The sequence below is a fragment of the Nicotiana sylvestris genome, chromosome 3, assembly GCF_000393655.2.
Source record: "Nicotiana sylvestris chromosome 3, ASM39365v2, whole genome shotgun sequence".
NCBI classification, from domain to species: Eukaryota; Viridiplantae; Streptophyta; class Magnoliopsida; order Solanales; family Solanaceae; genus Nicotiana; species Nicotiana sylvestris.
In genome coordinates this window covers 35,191,672-35,206,020 of record NC_091059.1, presented here as the reverse complement: position 1 = coordinate 35,206,020, position 14,349 = coordinate 35,191,672, and the positions used below count along the sequence as shown (strand labels likewise).

Sequence of the window (14,349 nt, the reverse complement as noted above, 5' to 3'; positions counted from 1 at the left end):
ACAGGCTCCTGAGGTGCATCTTGTGGAAGACTAGAGGAGGTCTCTGGTGGGTCTGCCAACTGGATGACTGCATCATCTGCTCGGGGAATCATCCTCTTCCTCTTGGGAGGCCTCTGGGACTGCTCAGGCTGGGGATGAGTTGCTGGTACCGAGTGCTGTAGCAATAAGTCCAAAGGTAGATGATCTTCTTTCATCCTGTCAATCTCAGCCCTCAGCACCTTTACGGACTCCTTGGAAGCTCGCGTCTTCCTCAACTTCTTGTGCTCCTTAGCAAGCTCCTTAAGAGTCTTGCTGTGTGAATCAACAGCATCCATGAGCACTTTCTAGGTGTCAAGTATTTTTTTCTGGTTGGCCAGAATCTCCTTGAGGGCATCCTCGATAGATTGTGAGACCTGCGGAGGCAGAGGTGCCGAGTGAGCTTCCACTGTAGTAGTGAGGATAGACAACTTGGATGAAACTTTGTGCATCCAGTTGTTGATGCTTAGAAGAGCCTGGCTCAGTCGATGTGCAATCACTGGGTAGGCTCGGGAAGAGGGTATCTCGGGATCTGCTGAAATGGGGGGACCAGGAGGAATGTCTGTGGAGGTGGAGGTAGGTTGAGTAGGAGCCACTACCACAACTGGCTCTTCAGACTGGCCAGTTGGAGCAGTAGTTGCTCCCTTGAAGTTCTTGCTCTTTGGGTTGTCATCACCCTGCATAATATACCATGAGAACGAGGCCTTCGCTTTTACCTTTATATCAAATGGCCTCTTTTCTACCTTTAAGTCCGTGAAGTACATGGTTAAGAAGCTGAGGAAGGGGTAGTTTCTGTCACCTTTACTGCCTACCTATGTAATCACCCGAGACATCACCTTCCCGATGTTAATCGGGTACCCCGCCATGATTTATGCTACCACTACTGCCCCGTGAAGAGGGAGTGAGTTGTTATGAGTAGTGGGATCCAATCTGTTGCACCAGAATGTTTCTCACCCCTTGGCCTCAAAGTTCAAACTTATTCTCAAAATTTTCACTCTTGCATCCAACCAATCGGGGGTGGTACCTGGGATTACCAGATACTGTGCCAACCAAGGACAGACCTCCTCACCTAATTCCATCTTTGCCAAATATAGCGACTCATCCTCCTCATCAAAGCCCAAGTAGTCATTTATGGTTTTCCCATCGAACAACACTTTCAAATTGCACACCTTGGTCACTTTGGTGCCCTTCTTGATGTGGGAAACATTGGTGTAGAATTCCTTGACCAGGTGCTCGTTTTCATCCTCACAGTTGTTTAAGAAATACTCTTAGCCCAATCTCTCTCTAAACTGCCTTCTCACATTGGGGTTGTGAGGCAAAAGGTCTTTATCTACAAAACTTCTCTCCAGAATTAATTTCCTCACAAGCCGCCATTCTCTGAATTTATGGTAGGCCACCTCGCTCACAAAGTGGTCTTGCCACACCTCCGGGTTTCTAGTTCATTCTACCCCGCCACCTGGGGATCACCCCTTCTCCTACTACCTCTTCTTCTCCTACTTCACCATATCCGCCTTCAGTGCATCTGCATTGAAAATTCTAGAGACCTGAATACTTTTTCCACTATGTCCTGCACTATATCAACACAATCCTATAGCATCTCACAACCAACTAGTCCAAAAATAAATCCTCTACTATAGTAAAAATCAAATAAAAACAAAAAAAACACATGGGTTGCCTCCCAAGAAGTGCTTGATTTAACATCGCGGCATGACGCAGGTTACCATCAAATCATTTGAGATGAAGAAGTGCCACCACGTGGCTGCCATCAATTTTCCCAAGTAGTGCTTGACCATATGCCCATTCACACTAAAAACTTCCCCATTTTTGTTCTTTAAATCAAGTGCAGCAAATGGGGTCACACATACCACTTCAAAAGGTCCACTCCATTTTGACTTAAGCTTTCCTGGAAATAGACGTAACCGAGAGTTGAACAAGAGAACCAAATCACCTACTTTAAACTCCTTGCTACGAGCATATTTATCATGAAGGTACTTCATCTTGTCCTTGTACAAGGACGAACTGGAGTAGACATGGAATCTGAATTCATCAAGTTCATTGAGTTGCTCCACACGAAGATTGGCTGCAACATCCCATTCACGATTTAGCTTCCTCATAGCCCACATGGTCTTGTGCTCTAACTCAACCGGTAGATGGAAAGCTTTCCCAAACACCAATCGATACGGGGACATACCAATCGGAGTCTTGTAAGCAGTCCTATAAGCCCATAGAGTGTCATCCAACTTCTTTTCCCAGTCGGTCCTATTTACATTGACCGTCTTTAAAATATGCTTTTGATTTCGTTGTTGGAGACTTCAACTTGACCACTTGCTTGAGGATGATAGGGAGTAGAAACTTTATGATTGACACCATACTTTACAAGCAAAGTGTCGAAAGCTCTATTGCAAAAATGAGGTCCCCCATCACTTATGATTGCACGAGAAGTACCAAACCTTGTAAAGATGCTCTTCTTGAGAAATGCAACAACACTCCGGGCCTCATTGTTGGGCAAAGCTACGGCTTCAACCCACTTTTATACATAGTCAACCGCCACAAGAATGTAAGTGTTCCCACAAGAGCTAACAAACGATCCCATAAAATCAATGCCCCATACATCAAAAATATCAACCTCAAGGATGGTATGGAGAGGCATCTCATCTTTCTTAGAAATTCCACCCGCTCTTTGACATTTATCACACATCTTCACTAGTTCACTTGCATCTTTGTACAAAGTTGGCCAATATAACCCACAACTAAGAACTTTGGAAGCCGTCCTCGCCCCACCATGATGGCCACCATAGGGAGAGGAGTGACAAGCCTCCAAGATACTCACTTGCTCTTCCTCCGGGACACACCTTCGGATCACACCATCCGTGCAAATCTTGAACAAGTACGGCTCATCCCAATAGAAATCCAAACTAGCCTGCTTGAGCTTCTTCCTTTGGTTAGAAGACAGCTCACACAAGATTATACCAGTCACAAGGAAATTAGCAACATCGACAAACCATGGCATATCATTCATCGACACCGAAAGGAGTTGTTCATCGGGAAATGAATCATTGATCTCTAGGCCGTCACGAGGCCTCCCCTCCTCCTGCAAGTGGGACAAGTGGTCCGCCACTTGGTTCTCACCACCCTTCCGGTCCATAATCTCCAAATCACACTCTTGAAGTAACAAGACCCATCGCATCAGTCTAGCTTTGGAATCTTTCTTTGTCATCAAGTACCGGAGTACGGCATGGTCGGTATGAATAATAATCTTAGCACCCATAAGATACGGCCGGAATTTTTCCATTGCGAACACAATAGCCAAAAGTTCTTTATCGGTCACCATGTAGTTCACTTGAGCATCATTCATTATCTTGCTCGCATAATACACCGGATGAAACATTTTTTTCACTCTTTGACCCAAAACCGCCACAACCGCAACAATGCTTGCATCACACATGAGCTCAAAGGGCAACTTATGCTTGAGAAGTTCAAAGGCTTGCATACATTTTTCATCAAACACGAACTTAGCATCTTTTTCCAATAACTTGCACAAGGGATTCACTACCTTCGAAAAGTCTTTGATAAATCTCCGGTAGAACCCCGCATGCCCAAGAAAACTTAGAACTCCCTTGACAGATGTAGGGGGAGGGAGCCTTGAAATCACATCAATTTTTGCTTTGTCTACCTCAAAACCATGCTTTGAAATTTTATGCCCAAGAACTATCCCCTCTTCCACCATAAAGTGGAATTTCTCCCAATTAAGAACAAGATTGGTTTCTTCACAACGGTCCAAGACCCTATCAAGATTTTTCAAGAACTCATCAAATGAATCCCCCACAACACTAAAGTCGTCCATGAACACCTCCAAAATGCCTTCCACCATATCGGTGAAAATGGCCATCAACCCAAAAGGCATCCTAGAAAATGCAAATGTGTTATATGGACAAGTGAATGTAGTCTTCACCTGATCTTCCGAAACAATCAAGATTTGGTTGTACCCAGAATACCCATCCAAGAAATAGTAGAAGGCATGCCCAGCAAGTCGATCTAACATCTGATAAAGAAAAGGCAAAGGAAAGTGATCCTTGCGGGTCACTTTATTCAACTTGCGGTAGTCCATGCATACCCTCCAACCGGTGACAGTTCTTGTAGGAATCAACTCATTTTGTAAATTTGTAACCACGGTCATGCCACCCTTCTTTGGTACACATTGCACCGGTGAAGTCCAAGAGTTATTAGAGATGGGGTACACAACCCTGGCATCCAACAACTTGATCACCTCCTTTTTCACCACTTCTTGTATTGCCTTGTTCAACCTCCGTTGATGCTCCAAGGAGGGCTTTGCATCATACAGAATGCATGGCTTATCCCCCGAATATCAGCTAAAGTTCATCCAATTGACTTTTTCTGCTTTTGAAGCACTTCCAATGTGGCATCAACCTGCATGTTAGTAAGGCAAGAAGAAAGAATAACTAGCAAAGTAGAATTTGAGCCTAAGAACTCATACCTGAGGTGTGGAAGCAGTGGTTTCAACTCTAACACCAGAGGCTCCTCAATTGAAGGTTTTGTTGGTGGAGTCTTTATATTCTCGAGGTTCAAAGATAATTTCCTAGGCTCATAATAGTAAGAGCCCATTCCATGTAAAGCATTCACGCACTCCACTCGGCTTGCATCCTCATTGACATCAAGATTCAACAATACGGCCTCCAAAGGGTCCTCCACATTGATCATTGCACTGGTGTCATCAACTATCACTGTTGTAACAAGGTCCACAAAAGAGCACACCTACATATTGTTGGGTTGCTTCATTGATTTGCAAACATGAAAGACCACTTTTTCATCACCCACCCGGAAGGTGAGTTCCCATGCTTCCACATCAACTAAGGCCTTCCCCATAGCAAGGAAAGGTCTCCCCAAAATGATAGGAACTTCATAAACCACCTCACAATCCAAGATCACAAAGTCAGCTGGCAAGATAAATTTGTCCACCCGGATAAGCACATCATCAATAACACCCAATGGTCTCTTCATCATTCTATCTGCCATTTGTAATCTCATGAAAGTCGGCCTCGGCTACCCAATACCCTAAGTCTTGAAAACGAAATAGGACATCAAATTGATACTAGCCCCCAAATCACATAGAACTAAAGCAAATTCCGCACTCCCAATGGTGCAAGGAATGGTGAAAGCACCAGGATCTTCAAGCTTCGGGGCCATTGAATGCACTATAGCACTAACTTGGTGAGTCATCTTTATAGTTTCACAATCCATAGAATGCTTCTTTGTAACCAATTCCTTCATGAATTTAGCATAGCACGGCATTTGTTCAAGAGCCTCTACCAAAGGCACATTAATGGACAAGCTCTTCATCATGTCAATAAACGTTTTAAACTGATTCTCATTTTTCTGCTTCGCGAGCCTTTGAGGATAAGGTGGAGGTGGCCTTGGCAAGGTAGCCTTGGCTTTAGGCACAACCAGCTCTGGCATGTCTATTATGTGTTCCCTAGACGGGTTCACATCATTTTGAGTTTCCACCTCGACATCTTGAATATCAATCCTCACTTCTTCATTCACATTTTCATCAATCACATTTTCACCCACCAAAGGAACTTTATCTTCTTGCAACTCAACATCATCACTCAAAATTTGCTTTTGCTTGGAGGCATTCACATCACCGCCTCTCCCGCTTCTTGTTGTTACCGCCATAACATGATTGTTCCCACCCTTCGGGTTCACTACCGTATCACTTGGTAGAGCACCCTTAGGGCGAGTATTTAAAGACTATGAGATTTGGCCTAACTGCACCTCCAAGTTTCTGATAGAAGTATTGTGGGAAGCCAACTGAGCATCCGAGTCCTCATTCTTCTTCATCATTTGTTCGAACATCATTTCAATTCTACCCATATCATTGCTAGAAGAACTAGGACCTTGAGATGGAAATAGGGGTAGATTGTTCTGTTGTTGGTACATTGAGGGCCTTTGAAAGCCTTGCCCCCGGTTTCCTTGGTTTCCATTGTTCCATCCACCTTTATTGTTATTACCACACCAATTGTTGTTATTACCATTCCAATTTCCTTGGTTGTTTTGATTGTTTTTTTAGTTGCCCCAATTGTTGTTTTGGTTGTTGTTCCCCCAATTACCATTGCCTTGTTGTTGATTACCCCAATTGACTTGGGGTCGGCATTGTTGTTGATTAGAAGGGTTGCCCCTTTTGCGATGATAATTATTCACATATTGTACCTCTTTGTTTTGTTCATCATAACCATCACTTTGAAATCCACCACAGTCATTATCAAATTGCTCGGAATTCCCTTGGTTTTGTTGCCCTCTTTGTCTTCTTTTGTTGATAAGCATGTTGACACCCTCCATGGCATTCACTTGGTGAGGATTTTGAACTTGTTGCAACTGTGTCTTTGCTAGTTGGTTCATCGTAGTTGTCAACTCAGCTATAGCCTGCCCATGATCATGTAACTCCTTGTGCAAATGAGTAACTGTGGGGTCACGCTAGGGCACATTGGCTCTACTTTGCCACGCAGAAGAAGTGTCAACCATCTCGTCAAGAATATCACATGACTCATCATATGATAGCTTCATAAAGTAGCCCCAGCAAGTTGGTTTACTATGCATTGGTTTGTGGTGTTAATACCCTGGTAGAAAGTCTGTTGGATCATCGCCTCGGTCATATCATTGTTGGGGCATTCCTTCACTATTGTTCTATAACGCTCTCAAATCTCATGCAAAGGTTCTGTGGGCTCTTGCTTGAAAGCCAATATCTCATCTCGCAATGCTTCCATATGCCCTGGTGAGAAAGATTTGGCAATAAACTTGCCCGCCAACTTATCCCAAGTAGTGATGGAATGGTTTGGAAGTCGCTCGAGCCAATCCAATGCCTTCCCTCTGAGTGAGAATGGGAAGAGTCTCAACCTAATAGCATCCTCGGACACATTAGTCTGCTTGCTCACCTAACATGTATCCACGAACCCTTTGAGATGTTTGTAAGTATTTTGATTTGTAGCGCCCGTGAAATACCCACGCTGCCCTAGTAATGTCAACATCATATTGGTTATTTGAAAATTGCCTGCTCAGATTCGGGGTGGGACAATAGCACTTGCATAGCCTTGGTTCGGAAGCACTCTAGGAGCCACTCTTGGAGGTGATGGAGGAGGGTCTAGAATATTGTCATTTGCATTAGCATTGGCCTGGTGGCCTCTACATTGTCCTTGAGGTACAAGAGGTACCTTATCATCTCCGACATCATCTACCTCCTCCCCCGCAATCACATTTCCAAGAGGATCATTGGCGTTGTTCGCTACCATTTGGTACCTGAGTTGTGACACAAACAAATTAGTAACAAAGAAGGAAAGAAGAACAATACACAAAACTAGTTAGATAGATAGCCAAAATCATTAGCTCCCCAGCAACGGCGCCAAAAAGTTGATTGAAGCCAACCTTACACTACTATTGAGTAGCAAGAGAGGGTCGAAGCAGCTTTTACCCGATTAAGGTCGGGATCGATTTCCACAAGGAGCTAGAAGTTGGAGTCGGGTGTCTATCTAAAGTGGAGTTGTGTACAAATTGCACTTCTAAACATTTTTGGGTTTTGATTTACTTCTAATTATATATACTACAATATGCAATTAAACTAGAATAAGCTAAGAGTAAATTACTGCGAGTTGTTCAAATGGTTAAAAGGCACTAGGGTAGTTACTTTCGCCTAGGTAGTCAATTGACGGGTACTTGAGTCTAAGGCATGATTGACACATTTAGGGAGTATGATATAACCATTGCACAATTTTACCCACTATACACTTCTCAGTGGTTCGAGCGATTTTGCCCGAATTGACTTTCTCAAGACCGATTGAGTATGCAAATTTGCACAAGCAATCTAGGTTCAAGTCGGGTATTACTATCTCTAGATTTAACCCATTAATTGGGGCTATCAATCTCTTGAGTACGCCCCAATTCCTTGTTGGACCAATTTCAGAGACTTAGACTCTCTTTTGTCAAGAAGAGCCAAAGTCAACTAAACCCAAACTAGTGTTTGCAACCACTAATTTAGCATATAACCATGAAATTAGTCCAAATATCAAATACCCATAAACAATCAAGCATCAAAACACAAGACCCATCAATTATCCATACTAGGGTTGAGCCACAACCCTAACTTATGGGTCTAGCTACTCATAATTAGAGAAGAAAACAAAAAAATAGATGAAGAAAACTCATATTAATTAATTGCTAAGATAAACTAGAAGATTCAATGTTGAAATGAAGCTAAAATTGCTAAAAATAGCTAAAACTATCGAAGTCACGAGTGCAGCTCAGTACTTAAACTATCTGATGACCTAAAAATGGAAAAAGAAGCTATTTATACTAAGTTGAAAAATCTGGACAGAAATACCCCTACGGGGCTAGTGCGGACCGCACAAAATCACGTGCGGCCGCACTAGGGCTCTAAACTTGAAAATCTAGCTCTTTGAACTCGGGCAATGCGGACTGCACAGACTCGAGTGCAGCAGTAGTGGCTTCTAGTGCGGTCCGCATGAAATGGAGCACGGACCGCATTGGTTTCAATCTCCAAACTGGCACTTCTCTAATCCTTGGTTCTGCGGACCGCACTAAATCGAGTGCGATCGCAGTGACTCCAATGCGGACTGCATTAAATCTCATACGGCCGTTTTAGGCCTGTTTTGCTTGAGCTTTGTCTTGTCTTGGTACTTGTGCAAGTTTCACTCCTTTTTGAGCTAATCTTTGACATCTTGTCACTTTTTTGATCAAACCTGGAATCAAGCACAACTTGTGAGCCTTTTGGGACTATTTTGTACAAATTTCTAATCAAAACATAAGCAAGAAGGAGTATAAAATGTATCAAAATCCCTAGTTATCACGTAACATCACCGTAATGTAATACTACAGGGTGCAACACTGTCGTAACTAATTACTGCAAAGCATAATATCACCGTAATGTAATACTGTCCGGTACAACACTATTATAACTTAATACTGCAGGACGTAACATCAATCATAATATATTGCTGCAGAGGATAACATCATCATAATATATTACTGCAGAGCATAACATCGTCGTAATATAATACTACGGGATGTAATATCGACATAATATTGCAGGAGTAACAAGGAATTAAACTCTTAATCCCTCCCTAACTTGTAATACACCTACTACAAGCCACTTTGCAATACAACTATTACAAAGACTTCAATTCATGACTAACTCTAGTCACGACACAAACACTAAGGGTTTATGGTTTTTCAAGAGTTCCTAAAAGAAGCTTCTAAATAAGCAAAGTAGGAATTACAATGAAGAAAAATTACAAAGTTACAACTCACCAAAGGATATACAAGAGACTTGTTGTCGGAACTGATCTATAGTAGTGTTATATTTTGTTCTTGATGTACTTGAGAACTGAATACTTGATTTTCAAATGCATGAATGCTTTTGTGAATTCTCTAATTGTTCAAGTGATGTTTTGCTGTAATGTTTAATGTTAATACAATATGGATGACATCACTTGAATGATGTAATCACTTGGTAGGTCAATAAGAAGTGATTGTTGAACTGTGCTGCACTATTTCTGTGTGTAGTGCAGGCAGTCACTTTCTAGCTATAGACAGTTGACTTCGTATTATTGTCAAGGAAACTCAAGGGTATCAAGTCCCTGTGTTGATTCTCTATCTTCTGAAGTCATAGCAACTCACATTAGCTGGAGTCCGTTGATTTGAGTTGTGTACCAAGTGTGTCAGGTTCCTTATCTGGTTCTCTGATAGTAAGTTTGTTAGATCATCAAAACATAAAGCTAAGGTATTGTAAAACCATCAATTTTCCCCTTTTTGATTATGACAAACTTAGAAATTGATAACACATGTTTAAAGCAAAATTAATAGATGAAGTAACAAGAACTACATAAGTTTCCCCTAACTTAATACTTCCCCCTTAATCAGATCCCTATTTCAATTATGCTTCCTATTTTTGGAATCATTAAAAATACACAAGAAAGAAATCAACATAAAGAAGTCTAGCCGAACTAACTCATGCCACATATGTGCACATAACATGATAGAAAAGAGAAGCAGAGAAACATAAGTAATAAATAGGAAAAGATGATAGTTTTTATAAACCATAAGCCTTTGCCATTACAGCAAAGGCAAATTTGGACTGTTATCATCAGGATCAGTACAAGGAAATTTTATCCACACCACAAAAGAGGTAGAGGGTTAGCCTAGGGGACACTAGAAGGAGAGGGATTAAAAGCTGCAGGAAGAGTGTTGAGAACGAGATCAATTTGGGCATTGGCCGACATTTGATTTGCGAGCAGTTTCTCCTGTAGGTTCTCCACTTGTTGCCTGAGATCGGTATTTTCTTTGGTCAGACGAGCGATCTCCACATTTGATCCTGGTGCCCCTTGGGCCTGCTGACTCTCCAGAATGTCATTCTTTGCCTTCAACTTCCTAAACTCCTCAGTAGAACTATTCTGGGCATTGATAAGCTGAGTGATTGTTGAAGTGCTTCCTACCCCTCCACCTTTTTCAACACATTCACATTCCTCCAAAGTAGTTTGAGAGAATGTCTTCTTCTTGGTCCCTATCTTGGGATGTCACAGAGGTACGTCAAAGAACTTGAAGACATGCGTGAGAAGAAATCCATAGGGAAGACCATGGTTTCCATCTTTGAAAGTTGTCACCTTTTGCATGTGCTTAATCATGATGGCTGGCAAGTTTACAGCGCGGAACCCATCCAGTGCTTCCATCAAATACAGATCAGACTTGGAAGTGATGGACCTTCTCTTAACACGGGGTAGAAGAACCTTGTTTACCAACTCAAACAATAGCTGATAAATAGAAATAAGAGCTTTCTTGTGTACTCGTTCCCCCTGCGGGACTTCTCCCTCCTTTACAATAGCATAATAACCGCATATATTCTTGATAGAGGACATACCATCAGCAAGGACCTTAAGTATGTCCCCAAGCAGAGCAACATCCAAAACAATATTAACTCCATTGACCAGAGCACACATATGATCAGTTTCAACAGGAAAGAGGTTTGCATAGAAACTTTGGACCTCATCCTCATAGACTTTGGGTACATCCACCTTGAACAGATGTCCCCACTGTTGAAATTCGACCATGTCTACTATTTTCCTCATACCATCCATTTTAGAGATTTCTGGGTCAAAAGTGCGACCCCATAGAATCTTTTGGTACCTCAGCCTTTCCTTAGAAGACATACTTTCATGTTTCACTCTCTTTGCAGAATCAGGTTCCCTCCCAGTTTCCAACTTTCTTTTCCCAGACTTCACATGCGATTTACCCTTTCGACCGGATCTCACTAAGATATCCTCATCAGATAATGATTGTTCACCCACTACTTGTTTCAACTTGTCACCACTTCTCACTTACTTTGAACTTGGCGTATCAATACCTTCCTCTGAAGCATTTTCACCATATCGCTTATTTTTCTAAGACTTTTTAACCAATGAACTTGGTTTCTCTACTACTTCCTCATCCATATCCACTACAGGAATGTTTTTGTCACACACAACCTCTACATTTTTCACTAGCCTCTTTTTCTTCTTCTTGCTACTCCTTTTACTCTTCTGTAGGGCAGACTCTAAAGCCTCCTTTGCCTGTAATCTAGTAGTAGGACACTTAGGAGAAGGCTCGGGAGTGGTTACTGCCCTCTTTTTGGCAATGAACGCATATAGAGTAACATTATCTTGATCTTCTTCATCACTAGACCTCATAGCAGGAGCCAAAATTTCTAACGGCTCAACATCAAAGTGAGGAGAAGGAGCAGGGTCAAAATTGACCTGGGAAGAAGATCCTTGACCTGTTTCCTCAGGAGAGGGGTCAGGTCCTTCAAGAAGGGTCCCAGTAGTTTCTTCTGGTGCAGGGTATTCAAAGAGCACCACAGTTACTTCTCCCACTAACGACTAAGTCTCTACTCCCTAAGACACAGGCATAGTAGAGATGACCCCACACATTATTCCTTTGGCAGATATGGCCAATATGTTTTCTATAGCCTCTTTCTCTTAAGATTCCATGGGTGCAACAAACTCTGAGATGGGAACAATTGTAGACTAATCAATACTAACCTTTGAGACTTTTTCTGCCTATAGAGCCTCACTTTGTTCTCTATCTTTGCTTTGTGCTGTGAGAATCTCAGGCGATAGAGACAAAAAGCTATCGAGTTTGGGGGTTTCTGAGTTCTCAACACTTAGAGGGAGAGAGAGGTCTGAGGGAGTGATAGGAGAAATAGAGGGTGAAGAGGAGTCAGGTTTAGGGGTATCATTTGTAGTGGTGGTAGAAAAGGGGATGGTGAGAGGTGTTTCACTAGAAACGGAAGAATCAAGGGTTTTCTCTGGGGTTTTCTCAACTAAGGGGTGGATTATTGGTTGATCTTCAGCCATGGTAGAGAAGAAGTTTGAAGATTTTGCAGAAGGGCTGAAGAGAAGAGATGATCATTCAAAGTGATGAGAGGGTTTTAATGGGAGAAAAGACAATTATAAGGGAGAGAGAAACCGGTTCTAAAATGGCGGTAGTTTTGTGGGGAGATGCAACGTTTCATAGGGAGGTAAAGGAATTTGAATGAAAAAACGTGACATACAGGGTCTGAAAAGGTTGATGACATGGCACTCAATTTTTATTTCCTTTTAAGATATGTATGAAAAGCACAAGACTACTAACATGTGGTACAAGAACTAGGTTCTTGACCTGTCTTTCAAAAGTTCTCAATCCTCTTTTACCTCTCATGCAGTGCTTCTGCAGCTTGTATAATCATCATGTGTGTTTACCTGCAACGGTATTGATGTGAGTTTGACTTGACCGAAAAGCAGTTTAGCTACTTTACCTGAATGTGACTTTCTAGCCATATAGAAGGAATAAAATTCTCAAATAGGCTTTATTAGCCCCAGGTCTAGCCTATTTCTCTCAAAATATTCTCTACTTAGTGCTTTGGTGAAGATATTTGTGATTTGGTCTTCTGTACTATAAAACTTCATGCAGATGAGCCCTTTCTCCATGTTGTCTCTAAGAAAATAATGTCTCACATCAATGTTCTTGGTTCTTTTATGTTGAAGCGGGTTCTTGGAAATGTTGAGTGCACTAGTGTTGTCACATAGAAGAGACACACAGTCAGTATACACACCAAAATCTTCTAACTACTGTTTGATCCATAGGAGCTAAGTACGGCAGGAAGCTGCAGCAACATATTCTGCTTTAGCTTGAAGAAAGAGCAACTGAATTTTGCTTCCTTGTGCCCCATGAGATGAGACATGATCCTAGAAAGTGAGCCATTCCAAATGTGCTTTTCCTATATACAAGATAACATGCATAGTCAGTATCAGCATACCCAATAAGATTTAAATTGTCACTTGAAGGATAGTACATGACTAGGTCCTATGTTCCCTTAAGATATCTCAAAATTCTTTTGGCAGCCTTCAGATGAGATTCCTTGGGATTTGACTGAAACCTTGCACATCGACCCACACTAAAGACAATATCTAGTTTGTTAGCAATGAGATAGAGAATAGACCCAATAATGCCTCTATACATGGTTTGATTTATAGGAGAGCTAGATTCATCCATGTCCAGTCGAGTAGCAGTGGCGATAGGAGTGTTAATCACTTTTGATGCTTCCATATCAAACCTCTTCAGGAGTTCCTTGATGTATTTCTACTGACTGATGAATGTACCCTTTGTGGACTGCTTCACTTGAAGACCCAAGATGAAATTCAACTCACCCATCATGCTCATCTCAAACTCACTTCCCATGAGTTTTGCAAATTTTTCACATAGTGAATCAGTTGTTGCCCAAAAAATGATATCATCAACATATACCTAAAAGATGAGAAGGTTCCTCCCTCGTTTCATCAGCAACAAAGTGTTGTCAATTTTTCCTCTTGTAAAACCATTTTCTAAGAGAAACTTTGACAGTCTTTCATACCAAGCTCGAGGAGCCTGCTTCAACCCATACAATGTCTTGTCCAATTTAAACACATAATCAGGCTGTTCATGACATTCAAAGCTTGGAGGTTGCTTTACATAAACTTCTTCCTTAAGTAATCCATTCAAAAATGCACTTTTGACATCCATTTGGAATAGAGTGAATTCCATATGTGAAGCAAGGGCAATGAGGATTCTGATAGCTTCCATACGAGCAACCATCATAATCAATTCCTTCCTCCTGATTGTAGCCTTGAGCCACTAGCCTTGCCTTATTCCTTGTAGTGTTTCCATGTTCATCAAGCTTATTCCTGAATACCCACCAGGTTCCTATGATGGTTCGATTTGAGGTTCGAACTGATGCAACTCATCTTGCATGGTTGTGAT

General features: G+C 41.8%; 1 protein-coding gene across 1 annotated transcript; it reads right to left on the bottom strand.

Moving 5' to 3' along the window:
• Window positions 1–11,477: 11,477 nt before the first annotated feature.
• On the bottom strand, window positions 11,478–12,428 carry LOC138887232 (pectinesterase inhibitor 10-like). The gene is made up of 2 exons (XM_070168956.1): window positions 12,146–12,428; window positions 11,478–11,902 (listed from the first exon to the last, which is right to left on the bottom strand). The coding sequence occupies exons 1-2, from the start codon at window positions 12,426–12,428 to the stop codon at window positions 11,478–11,480; spliced, it is 708 nt and encodes a 235-aa protein (XP_070025057.1).
• Window positions 12,429–14,349: the final 1,921 nt, after the last annotated feature.